At 38.6% G+C, this 19,479-nt stretch overlaps 1 protein-coding gene across 1 annotated transcript; it reads left to right on the plus strand.

Moving 5' to 3' along the window:
• Positions 1 to 3,143: 3,143 nt before the first annotated feature.
• LOC143725508 (microtubule cross-linking factor 2) lies at positions 3,144 to 18,810 on the plus strand. Its single transcript, XM_077217965.1, has 11 exons — positions 3,144 to 4,123; positions 5,289 to 5,513; positions 7,261 to 7,416; positions 9,260 to 9,325; positions 9,651 to 10,787; positions 11,431 to 11,517; positions 12,177 to 12,338; positions 12,517 to 12,768; positions 15,769 to 15,809; positions 15,922 to 17,278; positions 17,937 to 18,810. The coding sequence occupies exons 1-11, from the start codon at positions 3,362 to 3,364 to the stop codon at positions 18,081 to 18,083; spliced, it is 4,392 nt and encodes a 1,463-aa protein (XP_077074080.1). The 5' UTR covers positions 3,144 to 3,361; the 3' UTR covers positions 18,084 to 18,810.
• Positions 18,811 to 19,479: the final 669 nt, after the last annotated feature.

The raw sequence follows: 19,479 nt of genomic DNA on the forward strand, positions 1-19,479 counted from the left end.
AGGGGCGGGGAAATGGTTGATTGACAGAAGAAGTAGCCTATTGTGAAAGAAGACCCCTTTACGAACGCTCGATAATAACAACCTATTTGAAGAGGCGGGGCTATATGATGTTACATAAAGGGGTCAGTACTAAAAAGGCAGGGATGTGGGTTATTTATAATCTTAATAACGGTAACAATAAATATAGCCTGGCAGCGGCGCTCCTTGAATGAATATGACTGCTGTCTAGGGAAAATTCAAAATATGAAATGTAGCCTAGCCTACCTGTTTGTGTTAAAATATTACTGTGATCTGCAATCTATGGATTAATTCATAGAATATTTTCTATTCTTACTGCTTTTTCTTATTGACGCCCTAACATCAAAGCTATGTCTATAAAACTAAATCATTCTTAGATTAATTTGATTGGAAAGAAAATCTAATGAGAAGCTGTGAAAAGATGACGTAGCCTATAGTGCAGATTGATGTTATCAAAATCATTGATACATATTGCTTATATCTTCTAAATGTGAATTTTGTCGTTGTTTTGGAGCACACTAGTTTATAGATATAAGAAGGCAAAGGCTAACATATAAAACCCCAACAACTTGATGATTAATGGGGATTTTAGTGTTGGGGTGGGGATGGTCTGAAGGGTAGCTGAAGGGTAGGGGGTTAGTGTGGTTGTAGCGGGATATACGCGATCGTCAGCGCCATCCTAACATCGGGTATGTGCGGTTGCTGAATCGGAGAATCGGGTCTGAAAGTTTCCACTTTACACGACATTAGGACCATAGAGATTAGGACACGACTGTAGGAATTCGCCCCCTAGTGGCAGTCGCACGAAACTTTCAATACGATCGTACACGGCAACATGGGAGAGAAGTTGATTCTCTCAGTCTCCGAATACACCATTCTTTCTGTATGGTATAACTCTTGAATCAAACAGAGACGTCAGCAGGAAAATTAAGCTTGGTAGCGAGATTGTCGGTCTGCCAGGTGTGTTTTGATTGCCAAATGTGCAGAATGAATGCAAGTCTTTGTCCCACCTAAATTAGTATCTAGCCGGCTCCACTCTCAGACTGCTGTGACGTGTGTTTCTATGGCTGGATCTTCCGTTTCATTTGAAGCCACTAGATGTCAGCCAAGCGATTCTTTTTAAACTTTTAAGTTCCGTGCCTTTGAGAAGTAAGCTGTGATAAATTTTCTTTCTTTTGAAACCAATATATATATATATGGGTGATTCTGCAACTACGGGCACTTTTGACTATCCCAATTTTAAAAAAATCAACCTCCATGAATTTAAATTTTAACCATCACAGTCTGTAATACATATAAAAATTTACACAAAATAGAAAGTAGTCGTTAAGATTTTAATCTGGAACATGTTTATTTTTTATGTTTTTCGGGTCATCTTCTTAAAAAGTGTCCTTACCGCAACGTTACAATAACGTTAATTTTTTACATTTTTCTTTAGTAATTTCTATAAAAAAAATTATATATTTAAATAGCTTTTTCAAATTTGATGCAATTTTGTAAATACTGATATAAAAAAATTATATACAAAATAGGGAATTTCATGTTTTTTTCTATGCCATGTAAAAAAATGTACAGTAACCTTAGATGTCAATTGTTTCCATACACACAAAAGATAACATATTTAACTTTTCATGACAGATGTTGCAATTTCAATGTGTTAATCATCTCAGCTTAAGTGTAAAAATACTTTTTTGCAAATGAAAATGTGAAAAAAATTAAAATAGAGCAGTGCTGCGGTAATGACATCTTGTGTCGGTAAGGACACGATGTTAAAATCTAGGGTTAAAAAATGGCATGTTTATATATACTAATATATATACTAATATATACTTCAGTACTAATAATATACAGAATATTTGTAATTTAATATACAGTAAACCTTGAATTTGTCTCTACCGCAACACAAGGTCTTTACCGCAACACCTACATTTGCTGCGGTAAAGACATGTTGCGGAAATGACATTTTTCCTAATATTTTAGCTAATTGGCAGCTAGCAAGGCCTACCACATTAGTTTTGACTCTTAGCATCTTAATATACATGAATTTAACAGTAATATACATTTATTTTTAAAATGTAGTTAAAAATACACAATTATTAAGCTGAATGGTAAGGACGCACAATAAATACTAGAGCAGAAAAGATGATGTTTACCTTATTTTTTTTTGGTATCTTGTGAGTGAGGTAGTGTGGTGGCCCAGTCTGTCAGCAATGTGCTCAAGTGATAATTTCTGTTTCAATAGAAACTAGACTTGTTTGTGTTCGATAAAATTTCATAACAAAAGCTTTTTTCATTGTTGCGGTACGGAATCAAATGTGTGGGACAGGCACATTTAGTTAAAAAAATCATAAAAATTATCAATTAATAATACAAAGAATTTTAAGATACTGTAAATGAATCTGTATATTAAACAATTCAATTTGAAATAATGTCAAATTGTAATTAAATTAGCTTATTTTATGTATCTCAACATTGAGACCACAGGTGTGGGACATTAACAAAAATGGTGTTTTGAGCTATAAATGCTTCATAATATTATATTTAATCACATTAATCAGTAATTATATTTTTTGTCAATGTGTGTAATGGCACTTTGAATATATTTATGAAACATCAAATGACAAATTTTAACATAAATCTAAAATTTCACTGCTGGGACTTAAAAGTGCCCGTAGTTGCAGAATCACCCATATATATATATATATATATATATATATATATATATATATATATATATATATATATATATATATATATATGAATTATAGGCTAATATAGACACTGTTACCGATATTAGTTATGGGTATGTTAATTAGCCTATAGGCCACCATGTGAATGAATCAATAAATAAGAAAAATAACAGTGCACTCAATTAAGTAGGCTATTTAACAAATATGCATTGCAGGGGTGTCTGGGTAAAAAAATCTATAATTTTATTCTAGTAAATAAAGCAATGGTCTGGCACTTCTAGCTGTTCGTAATCATGCCAGTAAAGCTGAGTTAACTCTGACTCAGATAGAGAGAGAGAGAGAGAGAGAGAGAGAGAGAGAGAGAGAGAGAGAGAGAGAGAGAGAGAGCAAAGCTTTCGGGGCGGAGATTTGGGAGTTTTAAAGGCACATGGCCACACACTGTAAATATATTCACTCAACCACTAAGAATAACGGCTTTACTCGGATTTACCTTAACTTTTCCTCATCTCACACAACTCTTCTGATGATTCTATTGGCAGTATTCACCTCATTGTACATCTGCCTGGAATCATAAACACACAGAATTGTCTTTCTTTCTTCACATAAGCAATGAACGGTGAATAAGAGGAGATTTTCATATTTGGACGCCAACGATGACAAAGACCAAAGTTGAGGCCAATCCTCCTGAGTCTAATGCACGCTCATCCCATCACACACGGGACGGGCAGGATAAAGCCCGTGGAGGAGATGCGGTCAGCCACCAGCAGTCAAGACAAATCCACCGACATGATGTGCAACACGTGACGTCAAAACAACCTCAGGCGAACGCAGCACCCTCACAGAACAAGACTAAGGAGATTCACTCCAAGAAACCAAAGCGTGGATTATCTGTCAAGCCAAACATCCATGCTGGGAAAACGGAGATGAAACCAGAGTCGAGAAAACGCTCCGATAGCAATCGCAGTAAATCATCAGGGAGAAGAAAGCTATCTGATGGGAGTATCACGTCTGATGACCTGAGTAAGGACTCTGGCTGTGCTACCGGGAAGCTGTCTTCCACGGACAGCAGCTCTGAGATCTCGGACGCATCTGAGGAGCATAAGCAGTCCACTGATGCCCAGTGTGGAGAGGTCTGTCACAGAGGAACCCACGAAGAGATAATGGAAGGTTTAGCTGAGCAAATATCAGAACATAGAGAAGATGATGGTCTGATCAATGCCACCCTGTCCCCAGGGTTTGGCTTCGGCGAGGGAAGCATCTCTCCCGGAGACCGGTCCTACGTTTCCCTGGACAGTCGCTTGAACTTGAGCGCATCTGTGGGATTTTCGGATCTGACTGGAGACTTTGCTGATGGGGTGCATGAGGATCTGCTGAGAGAGATTGACGACCTAAGATCGGAAAATGAATATTTAAAGGTGAGATTTATTGGTTGGTTGATAAATTAATTTATTCGGTTGTTAATTATTGGCAAATAATAATTTTTGCATGGTGTAAATTATAGGTCGAGTTCAAGCATAGATGGCTGGATGGCCAATTACAAAAAAAAACGGTAGCCTATTGTTGCAAAAGAGTTTTTTTAATTATGTGTGTTTTAGGTATCTTTGGATTAACAGCCTGTTTTTATGGATTTTAGGTATTATGCATTATACTTTTATGAGCCAATATGGCATAAACCATGTCACATGATGTGCTGGACTATTGATCTTGATCAAGTTTAGAGCTGGTAGTCTGCCTTGGACAGGTTACAAACCAGTTACAATGTTAAAAAAAATGTTAAGCTCATGACATGTATTAAATTACATAAACCTAATCTAGCAAAGTTTTCGAGGAAGAAATTTGTGCTTAGGAGAATTTATTGTATTTAAAATATTTGCACATTTGTGTTCCATTATGAATATACCAAAATCAAAACCCATAGTTCCCCCTGTGGTTTTTATGTACTGTAATTCTGAGTTAAAACTGTCAAAACAAACTATGTCGGAACACATCATGTTTGTTAAAGTGTTAACATTGTCTGCTACACATAACAATATTTTAACAGGCACATAAACAAAGCAAAAATAAACTGCACGTGATATGGCTTATACTGTAAGATTTACTTTCTTCTTAGAAGATTACACTTTCACTAATTGGCTTGTGTCATCCCTCATTGTCTCTGACATGCAATAGAAGTACGGGTTCACAAAGAGAACAAGACAAGCTTTACTCTGAATAAGTGCAAGTATAAATCAAGAAATCAACAGAAAGTCCATCAATGCATCCCTGAGAAGGACAGTGCATCATTCTTGGCATGCACCCGGTTCTGTGGTTTAATGTGCACAACATGCTGGCACTCGACATGTAAGACCAATGCTGGCTTGGGCAAATTGGTTGGAGGCCAAAATTAATAGTGATATAAGAAGCACTCTTTTTATCCACAAACACATGTGCTTTGTTTAGACTGAAGTAGAACGCATATATTTTTCTCAAGTTTTCCTATTAAAACTTCTAAAAAGTTTAATTTCAAAATATTTATGGTAGGTGCAATATTGCCACAATACTGAGGAAGTTTACATACACCATTTTGGGCTGTCTTTTCAGGACGAATTGGAGGAGCTCCGCTCAGAGATGCTGGAGATGAGAGACATGTACATGGAGGAGGATGTTTACCAGCTGCAGGAACTCCGACAGCAGCTGGAACAGGCCAATAAGGCCTGTCGCATTTTGCAGTACCGACTCAGGAAAGCTGAGAGACGCAGCCTGCGTGTAGCCCAGACGGGACAGGTGGACGGCGAGTTCATCAGAACACTTGAGTATGATATTAGGGTGAGGATGTGCTGCTTACAGTCATTATTTGCTGAGGTTGTTTGTGTTTGTGTGAGAAAGTACTTGTGTGAGACATTCAGGGTGTAATTAAATAAATATTTCCCTCATGATTTGGGTGCAATTAAGCTACAGTGGTGTATGTGTGTACAGGAAACCCACTGTTAGGGTTTTGGATGCAGTCCATGGCATTCATCGGGACAGGATGTTTATCAAAATTGCTTAACACTGCTTAGTGCCCATTAAATGTTTAATAGTAAGTCACTATATGAGTCAAAACTCTGTTTTTATGAATCAGCATGGACTCAGATGGATTGTGTAATCTTTCCATTGTGGTTTGTTGCCAAATTGTATTAGTGAGAGTCAAAATGCCGCTTTGTTTTATAGTTTGACATGTGTAGTGAGTGGTTTTATTTTTGGAGTTGGTCCAACTGGTAAAATGAGTAGAAAAGCCCTCGGTTTTCTGTTTGGCAGACAATCGGTGATTTATGGTGGGCCACTCACAGCATAAGCATTTTTTGGTTTGAACTTCTCAGCCAATCAGCGAAAGAGCTTTGTGTAGGAACGTTACACATTAAAAACCAATCTACACAGCCGGGCGGCCCATATAAAATGGCTGTTTTCTTTTGAAATCTGCCTCCTCCAGACTATTCCTCAGGTTTCTTCCAGGCCCTTTGTTTGCACTGAATTAAGTGTGAAAATGTTGTTTTGTATTTCGTAGAAACACAATGTGAAGTATAACTCAAGAATCAAGGTTGAATGAAAGAGTGTGTATGTATTTGCATGTGTATGGTATATGTGTCAAGGACTATAGCCACAGTATCTGAGAGGGGAAGTGTCCAAGCACAGCTGCTGGTGTGTGTGTTTGTGTGTGTGTGCGTGCGTGTGTGTGTGTGTGTGTGTGTGTTTGTGTGTGTGTGTGTGTGTGTGTGTGTGTGTGTGTGTGTGTGTGTGTGTGTGTGTGTGTGTGTGTGTGTGTGTGTGTGTGTGTCCATGACCAGTCTATTTTAAAGGCATGTGAGAGAAATAGATACCCTCCTTTCACAAACTGGGCCAGTGTGTGTGTGTGTGTGTGTGTGTGCTCATCGCTGCTCAGCGTCCTCACCAGCACTCCATCAAGTTATTCAGTCTTCAACAGCCCCCACGGGAGTGTCCTGCAACCTGATATCTCACAGCATCCTTTTTCAGTGTCTGCTCTACTCCACATTCTCATCATTAACTTATTCTTTTCACAGAGAAATCTGAGATTGTTGAGTTTCTCCTTGAATTCAATGGTGATAATAATCGTCCTGTGCTATAAAAAAAAAAAGCACAGAGTCATGCGCTGATGCCATGGCATAATCACATGCACTCTTACAGTTTTCCCTTGGCATTATTAGCATGTGTTAGCAACCTCTCGAGCATCTACAGGATGAGAGCTTTGCAAAGGATAGCAAATGAGAGAGATCGTAGTAGAGTCGCACATATTGAATCCCAAACAATTAATTTATCACTTTACTTCCTCAAAGCCTCAATGTCACAAACCACTGCTGAAACATAATAACTTAATCCTCATTTTGCAATGTTCCCTATAAAGTATCAGATATTTCATTTCTTTAAATAGAGCTTCTTGTGTCTAATAATATTCCCCAACAGAATGAAAGGGCTTGAGATCATTATCGTATTAACATCAACGTCTTTGTGGATATTTAGCAATGAAACATGGTTTGCATTGTATTAACTTAACTCTATATGAATATTGTCTTCCCAGGTGGCAAAAAGTGTGTCCCTTCGCCTGCACAGCGAACTTGAGGCCATTCAAAAGAAACATTCACAGCTAGAATGGGAAAACGAGGAGTTGCGTGAACGGCTACAGGATCTGGAGGTGGCGAAGCAGGTCCTGCAGGCTGAGATGGACAAATCACAGGTGCTACGACCACAAACGCAGAATTTTTAATAGTTTTTGAAAGAAGTCAAAATCAATTTTGACAAGGCTGCATTTATTGAATCTTAAAAACAGTAATATTGTGAAATATTATTACAATTTAATATAACAGTTCTCAAATTTTATATATTTTAAATTAAATGAATTCCTGATGGCAAAGCGGAATTGTCTGCAGTCCTCAGCGTCACATCATGATCCTTCAGAAATCATTCTAATATGCTGATTTAGTGCTCAAGGAATGTACTATTATAAAAATGTCTTACTATTATTAATGTTACGAACAGTCGCTCTGCTTAATATTTTTGTGTAAGCCGTGATACGTTTTTTCAGGGGTCTTTGATGAATATAAAGTTTAAAAGAACAGCATTTACTTGAAATAGAAATTTATTGTTACATTATAAATGTCTTTACTCTCACTTTTTCAACAATTTAATGCATCCTTGCTGAATAAAAGTATTCATTTTTTTTTATTTCTTTATAAAAATGTCTTACCCGAAACCTTTGAATGCTAAAAGACTGTAGGTACTTTATATATGTGCCTTGTATCACTATAAGTATGACTTCTATCACTTTACAGCAAATCTTGTTTGTTTCTTAATTTCATGATGCCGTTAGGATTACAATGACCTTTACCCCAACTGTATGTAGTGGGTGTAACCAACAGCTGACTGCTTGGGTAGGGCATAGAATGATCTAAGGGTCTGAATTCAAACCACAGCTGTCATTCTTACTTTTGGATGCGTGAGGGGAAGAAGAGAGAAAAAAAATGGGTCAATTGACAGACAAGGGAGAAGAGAGTAAGAAAGCAGCCACTTATAAATACATCTGAAAGAGAGATCCTTGTCATTGTCCAACCCAATGTGGGTCTTATGATGTGCAGTTACGACATACTTGCTAAAAAAATACTAGCAAGAAGGCGTGTTCTTTACTTTCACTATCTCATAATTATAAAAAAAAAGTGTTTTCCACCATTATACCAACATAATGCACTAAAAAAAGTAATTTTTTATTGGCAATGAAGGCCTGTAGGTCTTTAATAACGGCACGCATTCAGTTTAATCCAGGATTCAGTGCTTAGAAGTGGATCTGCGCAGCTCAGCTCAGACAGCTGCTGCCCATTCCTGATCCTTACCAGCAGAACAAATCAGCTACAACCAGATTATCAAGGCTTCGTGAGAGCCTGACACTACCTGAAACATGATGATCTACATACGAACACTTTACTCATCCATCCGGTCAAAAATCTTTTTGCAATCTTGATCCACAAGATAAATTACTGATTTATAATCTTAAAAGCAACAATCTGTACTTTAAAAAGACATTTATCTTGGAGTTATGGTTAAATTATGACAGTTCAGTCTTAGTTTGGATTGAATCAATAATGTTATTTTTAACATATAAAGATAATATGGAGACTACATGCTCCTCCTTTGCTCTTTGTACATTTAAGGGTTTGAGCGACCCAGACAAAGCTGCAGACAGATAGACTGACTCTAGCCAGCATTCTTGACATACTTGGAGCAGTATGGATGTTTGGTAGAGTTATGGAGTTGGAGTTCTTGCCACCTCACACGAACATGATTAAGTGTGTTTATTAGGTGCATACTTTCCTTACAGTCACACATTTCATTGGAAATTAGAATGCATTGGACAGTGGTATGATGGAAAATAACAACTACGATGAACATAACTCAAATGAACACTTATGCCCATAGGAGGACATTATCTTAGGGGACAAATTGCAATGGCCATAATATGCATAATAAGGTGTTATATAAGCTGTTAAAATTTATTTAGACTTATTATGGATGTGGTGAATTCACAGAATTCTCTAAAGAGAAGAAGTTTGAGATCAACATCCAGCAAGAATGAAAAGAAACTCTCTCCACAGGTGAGTTGGAAGTTACATTAGTGTAAACGATTGATTTGTGAAGGTTAGTGCTGGTTTATCCATCCCTCTATCCCTCCATCTATCTATCCATCCATCCAATCATCCATCCCAGTTCATTTTAATTCTCCATCATGTTTCCCATCTCAATTCAAATTCATTTGGATTCAGGAATTGAATAAGATTTAAAAATGCATTCTCAATTCAATTATTAGTGACACAACCCTGTTAGCCATAGTGATCATGGCCAAGGTAGCCTTGCTGTGTTTGTGTATTAGTAAAAGTTAAAATTATGCCAACCATTTTAACACACTTGTGTTCTCTGCAGGATGACAGTGCTGATTTGAAATGCCAGCTCCACTTTGCCAAAGAGGAGTCTGCGCTTATGTGCAAGAAGCTAACAAAGATGGCCCTGGAGAGTGAGGCGATGCGGGAGGAGCTTGCCAAATACCGTCTTCTTTACGGTGATGTAGATGAAAACCAGGCTGCAGCGGGCACCACTAACTCCGCCCACACCCGAGAAGCAGAGGTCAAAGTTCACTTGCGGCTGGTGGAAGAAGAAGCCACGCTGCTGAGTCGTCGAATTGTGGAACTGGAGGTAGAGAACCGTGGTTTGCGGGCAGAGATGAGTGAACTGCGTGAACGAGGAGGAGGAAGCTTGGAAGAAGAGGAGATGGTGAAGGGGGCTGGTGAAGGGTTAGCATTGAGGGAGCAGGAGGATCAGGCGGAGGTGCTTAAAGGTGGATGTCTGGATGGTGGAGAGAAAGCAGGTGCTTTGACAATCCCCAATAATACGCAAGAGATCCAGATACGTGCAGAGGAACAACACATGGAGAACTCTATCCACATGCACAGAGAAGGGCCGATTGATGGGGAACAGAAGCTTTCTGCAGAAACTAAAGAGGAAGATGGGCGAGCTCAATGTAAGTCAGACTGCACTTGTGGTGTGAAGGATCTTGAAGGTCTTCTTGCCATCCATGACCAAGCGCTGCTTGTCAGATCAACTATCCAGCTCCTGACAGCCCCAGCTAAAAATGGCGTATCACCTACATATGCCCATAAGACCCATCCTGGTGGCACTTACCTAAACAAAACGACAGTGGATCCTCAGTGCAAGACACATCAATGGCTTTTGGACCCCATGTTAAGTCCCTTGAGCAATGGACTAGAAGTGTTACAAGCCCAGCTGCGTGCTCTTGTAGAAAAGTTGGAGGGGCTGTCAAACTCCACTTCAGAGCACTCTGGGCCTGTTACAGAAAAGAAAATATTAAATTTTAGTGAAGATTTAAGTGCAATGAAAGAGGATACAAAGAATCAAGCAAGACAAGAATGTCCATGTGAAGAAATTTGTGGAAATGGGTGTAACCAGGACAGCTTAGTGCTGCTCACTCTGCAGCTCCGATGGTTCATCCAGCAGTGGCGGCAGGGAGAGAGACCCACCGGAGACGGAAAGAACCTATTTGAGGTCAATTGGGCAACTACATTTTCTGCTGTGGTCATGCATCTTAATTGATGGATATGGATGAGATTGTCTTTATAAGAATTCTTATTTACAGTTGAAATAACAGAACAATGTAGTTAGTTGGGTGCTTTGTCAACTTTGGGCACTTTTTGGCCCTGTGACACACTAAAACACTTTAATTTGCCCAATAACAATGTTATACAGTAGATACATATATTCACATCAAATCTTTCACAGCTTGTCTTGTATTGTGTTTAATAATGCTTTTTGGTGGAAATATGTTGTTTACCATTAATCTAACCTTGATATACACAGTTACTGAAACTTTACATATTTTCACACCCTTTGCATTATTTGAGCTAATATATAGAGAGAGATCATCTGAGAAAATTGTAAATTATGCACAATATAATATTCAATATTTTTAAATTTTAGATTGTTTCTCTATAATCTATACATTTTCACACATTTTACTGTATGTCTTATATTTCACATAATTTAGAAAAAGCTTTATTAGTAGCTAAATTGTTCGGTGTGAAATTATATTTTATGAAAATAATAATATAAATAATTTTTCACACAATAACTATTAAAAGTTTATTTCACTCAGGAACACCCAGTTATGTTAAATATCTTTTAATTTCAGATGTATTGTCAGAATGAAATTCATCTCCTAAAGGACACAGAGTCAAGAGGATGCAAGTACAATCTTCAAGAGAAATGCAACACTCAGGTATGAAAATCAAAAACTTCAAAAACTTTTGGTAGTCATGTTACACTGACTATAAATGTGTATGCATTAAATTGAATCTGAAAGTTTTAATTAAACTTTTTCATAAATAAACTGTAGTTGAACATGCCTGCTCTCTGGGCATAGATTAGCCAAATAATATTGTTGAAAATGGGCAACAGGGCAAGATAAATGCAAAGTTCTGTCATGAAACTCTAGATGGCGCAGGATAATAGGTCCTTAACTCAACCTGCGTGCAAGCGCATCATTCTCTATAGGGCACAGCTGATTGGTTCCTGCTGTATCAGTAGCCGATGAGCTTGCGTGCTAAATCTTCAAATACATGGTTAGCTTTTGCCTTAGCAGTGCAGCGCGCTTTCAGAAACGCTCCACCTGTATATATCTGCTATGTGTAATGCATATATGCTATTGTTCAGCAGCAACATGTCTTACTTGCTCATCTCAGCATGTTGTGTATGTATTGGCATTAGCAAGTCCCATACTTGCTCTGCAGCAGCAGCAATAACAGCAGCAGCAGCAGCATAGAAGATCTATTCCGTGAAGACCAAATATCAACATTGTCATACCCATTACCATGCCAAACACATGACAGAAATTCCCGATGCACAGTGTACGTTCAGCCCTGTGTGTTACTCTCTCAGATGAGCAGTGCCCTGCTGTCCGACCTGAGGACAGCCCTGCAGGATCTGTTCTGTGAACTCTGGGAGCAGCACAGGGCAGCCCAGTTTGTCATCCGACAGTTTGCAAACGCCAAAGCTGCGTGGGCCGTGGAGTATACAGAGCTCAAGAGCCTCATAAGCAAGGTGAGAACCAGAAGATCAGTGTAAATTCCCTTCAGAGAGCATCAATGAACCTGTTGCCTGGTTCTCATGTCATCACTTCTTTCTTCATTCTCGGCCTCTAGGGACTTCAGGAAATTGAAAAAGCTTTTAATGGAAAAGTCATCATCATGACTTTATAGTTGTTTGTGTTTGTTTATAGCTGGAGGGTCCAGCTGGGAAGGCAGGAATAAAGGGTCCATCAGATCTGAATGCGGCTTTGCAGAAGGACCACGTTGAGAAGCTTCAGCACCTGTTAGCTGAGTCCTACACTGCGGTCATGGACCTGACAAGACAGCTGAAGGTCTGTGAGAGCAACTGGAGCTCTGAGCGGCAGGAACTGCTGGAACACCTGAACCATGTGCGTCTAGAATGCGAAAGGTCGAAGACAGCAAAGCAAAATAGAAAAATGCAGGTCAGAGCAAAGATTGTTCTTTGTTTTTTTGGATTATTTAATTGGTAACACTTTATAATCATTATAGTTCTACATAGAACTATAATTTACAATAATTATAGTTCAATTTGAAAACATTAGTAAGTGCATTGGGTATAATGAACCACAATTTTTTAAGCATTTATTAATCTATAAATACACTTGTTTATTGTTAATTCCTGTTTGTTTATAATTCTAATAAACTAATGTTAATTTATCTATTTTCAAATGCTACAAATATATTAGTTTTTGTATAAATTTGCATTAACTTTAATTAATGCTGTAAACTTTTTCATTAGTTAATAATATCTAATGTAAGAACTAGTGTCAATAAATTGAAACTTATTGTTATTATTTAATGTGAAGTAAACATCAGAGATGCTTTGTCACAAGCTGTAGGAACTACACTAACTATGGTGATGCGTATCTTCTTCTGAGATGGTACTCCTTGGAGCATCCACGTTGTTGGAACCCTTCCGCATCGTCAGCAGGGATCTCAGGGTCGCCCCTTAACCTGAACCCCTCGCCTGAGTGGGGCAGCGAAGACTGACTAGCCTTCCCCTGCAGAAGGGTTCCAACTGTGGGCTCTCTTCAGCCACAGCCATCTTGAGCTGGACTCGGCTGATGCAGCTATGTCCCTGGTGGCTTTCTTCAGCTGTTTCTTTAGACTCCAGGCCCACCCTCAGGAGGAAGTAGCGCACTGATTTTCCTGGGAACCCGCAGCAGCCGACTTCAATGGGGTGGCTGGTTGCATGCCACCCCTTTAACAGCTTCTTCGACCAGGTCTTGGTACTTGGCTTTTTTCAGTTGGTGGGACGTGGCTAGCCTCTCTTACCAGGGCAGCATGAGCTCAACAACTATGATCTTTTCGTGCTCCTGGATAGCAGGGCCATATCTGGTCGGAGGGAGGTCACTGCCACGTCCTGTGGGAAGACAAGCTTCCTCTTCAGGTCCACTTTCAACTCCCAGTCGGAGGCTCGTTGCAAGATAGAGGGTGGGTTCTTGGCCTCCGTTCCGGACTTATGAGCTTTGTCTCCTTCCCTCACAAAGGTTATGGCTTCGGGCAGGTGGGCCTGCTTGTTGTTGGCTTTGACTCGCTGCTGTTCCACCTACTTGGAAATTTCCGTCAGGACCTTGTCGTGCCTCCATCTGTACCGCCCTGTACCGGCTGCTACATATTGGTTGCAAGATGGGTCTTCCTCTCCGCCCCAGAATCATTTATGTTTTATGTGGCATTTTTTTCATGACCTACACTACCGTTTAAACGTTTGGGGTCAGTGAGAATTTTATTTTGTATTTTTATTTTCAGCAAGGATGCATCAAACTGATAAAAAGTATTATTTCACAAAAAATACTTTTTTTTACTTTTTCTTTTTTTACTTTTTATTGATTAAATAATCGCAGTTTCCACAAAAATGTTCAACCATTTTCAACATTGATAATAATAAGAAATGTTTTGAGCACCAACCCTTACAAAAATGAACTATGGTTTAAAACAGTAATAAAACAGTTAAACCATGGTAATCACAAATTAACCGTGGTTTACTGTAATAAAACCATGGTTAATTTTCATAAGGGAAATCAGCATATTAGAATACAGCTATTTTGAACTGTAATATTTCACAGTATTACTGTTTTTACTGTATTCATCAAATAAATGGAGCCATGGTGAGCATAAGATCCCTCTTTCCAAAACGTCTTACCATCTTAAAATCTTACCGACCCAGAATGTTCGAACAGTAGTGTATACATGCTTGCTGCTACCCGAAGTCTGAACTATCATTATTAAAATAATTGAAATCCCCCTTGTACTAATGCAATTGTCTAATACTATAACTATTGAGTCTAAATAAGTTTAAAACACATGCATTACATTAATGCATAATACTCGCCAAATGGCTATGTTTCACAGTCCTAAAGCAACAGAGATCAGAAATCTGAGACAGTCCCGTGAGCCTGCATGTTTGTAAAAGGGCCGCATGGCAACAGAATTTAGGCTAATCCCCTTTTGGGACTGTAGGACAGCAGGCGGAGCACAGACATCAGCTTCAATCACAACTTCTCACTCTGAAAAGGCTTAGCCAAACCACAGTGACCACAGAGACACTTATCAAGGCTCAGCTGAAGTTCAAATAAGGAGTTTACTTTACAGTAAACTGGGGGTAACATTGTGCAGGGTCGAGGGAAAGGAGGAGAGAGAGGAATGAGGAGGCATTATTTAGAGGATCAAATGCATAATGGGTCTTTAAATGGTTTTAGATGTTACCTTCTATTTTTAAACAACGTGATTTTATATTGTTGTCCTCCAGTTTGACAGCAGTTTCATTTTTCCCTTTGAACAAATTGTCTGTTCATGATCATAGATACTAAGAATAAAATTGGAATGTAGACACTGACAGTGACAGTTCTTTGATGGGGTTAAGTAAACCCTGGAGTAAAGTTTTCCAATGTTTCTTTTTTCTTGATCAAAGCGTTTTATTGCTGTTTTCTTTTCTGTAATCCCTAACTGTCACTCTGACACACTTTCCCTAAATAAGACAGGGATTACTGTGCATCTTAAAATGCTCATCTCTAAGTAGAGGGATTCCCTATCTCAAAATGATTCACTCCGAGATATTTTTCTGTTGAAAGTTCCAGGTTGTACAGGTTGTTTTAATATATAATATTTTAGTATTGTATAAATAGAACTTAAGATATGAAATATTACAATATATATGTAATTGTGAGTGTGTATATATATATATAAAATATATAAAATATTATATATAAATATACATTTTTATATATAAATATAATTTTTTTCTTATATGTATACATGCATGTGTGTGTATTTATATATACAAAATTATTATACACAGTGCACACACATATATTATGTGCGTGCGTGTAATGTATTTTTTCCAAGTATTTATTTTTACATATTTCATATTAAAGTACACTAATCATGAGTGCAAAATAATAATCTTTCTAACCCACTTTCAGTCCCCCAGAAACAAGATGACAAAAGATGGAACAATGGAAAGGTCAGATTCTTTTATTTTCACAGAGTAATTTCATCTCAAGATATCTATCTATATAAAGTTCTAACTTTTTTGAGATTTATTAATTATTTAATAGACTTTGCTTTTCCACCAGGATGACTCTCAAAACTGGCATTGCAAAACTCAACAAGAACTGGAAGTACCTCAGTACTGAAGCTGCCCTTCTGGACAGAGAAGACGGCTGTAAGACTTGGGACTGCCCTATCATGCCTTCCAGTTTCCCTGGTTTGAACCTAAACCAGGAGCTGACCCAGAGAAGCCACACTGCTCCAGAGAGGACCAGCATTCGTATATATTTCAGCCCACCATCAGCAAAAAGGATTCAAATGAGCTCTCTAGTAGCAGGAGAGGAGGAAGAGTGTGAGGAGAGCCAGGAACCACATTTCAATGCTTTTTCCTGTGGCCTTGTTAACCGAGACTGGGTCTCTGCGTATGAAAACTGCCTGGGTGGCGTTCCGATTGACTGCCAAAATTTGACGGAGAGAGCTGTCATCAGTTCTACATCCTTTTCAGGTCTTCAGACCTCCAGTATCGCTTCCCCTTCACGCTTGGCTTTCAATAGCATGGACGTCTCAGCCAACTTGAGTGATGACATGAAGGAAATTACAGCCAGTGTGCTTCAAACCTCGCAATCCAGCCCTCTAGAGAGGAAAAGAGGAAAGGATTTTGGGAGCAATGTGCCGAGTGTTGTGAGTACGGGAACTCAAACACAATCCCAACCACAGGTGACTACAGTCGGGCTACAGACCGATGGCCCTCGAAGTCTTTATACCGCAAAGCACTGGTCACCCCGGGTGACCTCATTTGTATCCGCTAAAACCCATCAGACGACAGCATCATTGGAAAGGGTACCTGGTCCTGCAGAGCGCTTTCAACCACATTCCACCTCTCCAAAAATACAGCGCAGACACTCTACATCCTCTCCGTTTTCCTCTAAGTCTTCCACTTCACCATCTTCCTCTTCATCCTTCACTACATCCTCTTTGTCCTCTTCCTCATCTCTGAGCACCTCCTCCAGGATGGATTATGGAGCTAAGGAACGTGGTTTGTGGGCTCTGTCGCAACGTGGATCGACACCTAGCAGGGCGAGCTCAGTATCAGCGCAGGCCAGCAATAAAACTGGCGGTCGTAAAAGTGTAGGCGTCCACAAGTATGGTCTGGTCCAGGAGTTTCTGCGCAATGTGTGTGGCCGAGGAGAGAAGAGCAACCCGGCGATGGAGAAAGCTCCAGCGGCTCGTAGGGATCACGTCGGACTGGTGGGTTCAAAGAAATCGGAGCATCCCCCGTCTCGTATACCAGCGGTGCCACTGGTCAGAAATGACAGCATCACTAAGATCGTGAACCGCAGATTTATGAAAAACAGCCAAAAAGAGGAGGCAGTCTGTCAGAGTCAGACCCAAACCCAACGCCAAATCGACAGGGGTTCTATCACCAAGAACAAGGGCTTGGAGGTTAGTAAAAAGTTTAACTTTGAAATTGAAAGTTTGGATATATCAGGGCTTCAGACTGAGACTAAAATGATCGCATATGTAAAATAAAATTGTCCGACAATCATTTAAAATGACTCATTGTGAAACATTGAGTGTGTCCATATGCCGTTTTGCCATGAACAAAATTATTATTATGAACTGGCTCTTTTTAGTGAGTCTTGGCCTAAAATCATTTAGAGCCGTTTACAACTGACTGCCTCAGTGAACTTTATTTTTGGTTTATTTATTTTTGGTTTCATCTAATTCGAAGTACAATTATGTATAGATTAGTGAGACTTGCATCAGTCTGTTTAATGTCTGACTGTTCATATGACAACGTGTAATACATTCATTAAATTTCTTTTTTCATTTTCTTTAAACAATTTTTCTTCTTATTCTTTAAGGAATATTTTAAAGAAACATTCATCTCATACAGTGTAACCATGGGGAACTCATTTTTACTAAATACAGCTAGAAAAAGTCACTCTAGTAAGACTATTGGATCAGTAGGACCATTTGTCAATAGATGAAAATGAGGTGAAATGAGGCATTTTCCAGAGCTTTTGTTTTTGTTTGTCACTTGATTTGTCATAATGCTGAGCTGAGAATATCTCCTTACTTTTTCCCCTCTCTTTGCCAGGATGGAGCCTGTGACTGCAGCTCACGCTCTTTGACATCCTGCTTTGCTCGACCCTCACAAAAAAACCTCCGACAGGCTCACAGTCAGAACAAGCCCCGTCCACATGAATACCCCGCAACTCGTGGTAAAGGTGACCCTCAAGCCTAATAGGAAGCAGAGTCATCATGTGCGCAGACACCATGATGCAGCTGGCAGGATTCTTCAGGGATCGGCAGGCCTGCATGGACTCTCCATCATTCACAAATTTCGATGTATTCTCTGCCCCTTCTGTGTGTATTTATTTAATATTTGGACTAATTTGATTATGCCTTCAGTTCTGTTTTACCATCTTAAAATCCATTCCACAGAATTTCCCTCTAAAAAACGTGAAAGTCAGCAGATACCTTTTGGGGTTAGGGAAATGTCTCTAGCATTGTTATTTAAAATCTGATTAAATTTTTTCGAGGAACAAATAAGGCTTGTACAGTATTAATACTAATAGTGTTGTTAAACGTTCACAATACCAGCAAGATCCCCTCCAGTTTGTACTTTCTTGACCCTTGATGGACTTGACTTTGTTACATTTTAAATAAATATAATTAAGCAACTTATCTAAAAAAAAAATTTTTTTTAAAAGATCTGTGACATGATTTACTAATATTTTTATAATATCGTATGCATAATAGAATGTTTTTAGAAAAATTTTGTTTAATTGTTATTAGATGCCTAAAAAATGTGGCTTGTTACTCATATAGCTGTCTTAAACATGATCTGTGTCTATGCAAACAACATTTGCGGGCCAAGCACCTTAATCAGACAAATGTAACTATATGAAATGTGATACTTTTTATGGCATGTAGCCGCATGTTAATAAATGCAGATCCATGTTGGTCCCTATTACTTGATTTGAGGACGCAGCACCCTAATAATGATGTTTCAATCTTTGCTCTAGAGCTGCTTGTGACCACAAAAGCAAAGAAAAATACTTTTGTAAGAAAAATATGTTCTGTAATTTTGAGTCCTGTGATTTTTAATAGGCTACTTTTATTACATTTTATTCATTTTAGGAAGCTATCATTGCTTATTCACATTTTCATGAGACTGAAATGCACACCATCACAGTATAGCACAAGAGCATAGAAGAATGGATATAAGCTTTGCTTATCTTATCTTATCACCAGGTAATATTCCTTTAACGAATAATTGAATAATTTGAAAATTGTTGAATGTATATACCAAAATTAAGTAAAATGCACGATAAGTTTAATCGTTTTATCAGTAATATACAAATATATTGTATGAGTTGTGTCGTGTACGTGACAGATGTAAACTTTCTACTGAGGTGTCAATATTTGTTAGATTTGTAGATTTGTATCGACCCCTAGTGGGTGAACAGGGGCCTTACACAACAGTGAAAGTCAAACAAAAGGCAAACATAAAGTAAGCCATGTGTTCATGCATAATTTACATCCATCCATGGAAAAGATTAGAGAAAACTGGGCAAACAAAAAATGCAAACAAACATCATTTTTTGATGTGCAATAACCAGTACAGCGATGTATAA

This window comes from Siphateles boraxobius, unplaced genomic scaffold, assembly GCF_051911475.1.
Source record: "Siphateles boraxobius isolate OS27281-9 unplaced genomic scaffold, OSU_SipBor_1 77, whole genome shotgun sequence".
Classification (NCBI taxonomy): Eukaryota; Metazoa; Chordata; class Actinopteri; order Cypriniformes; family Leuciscidae; genus Siphateles; species Siphateles boraxobius.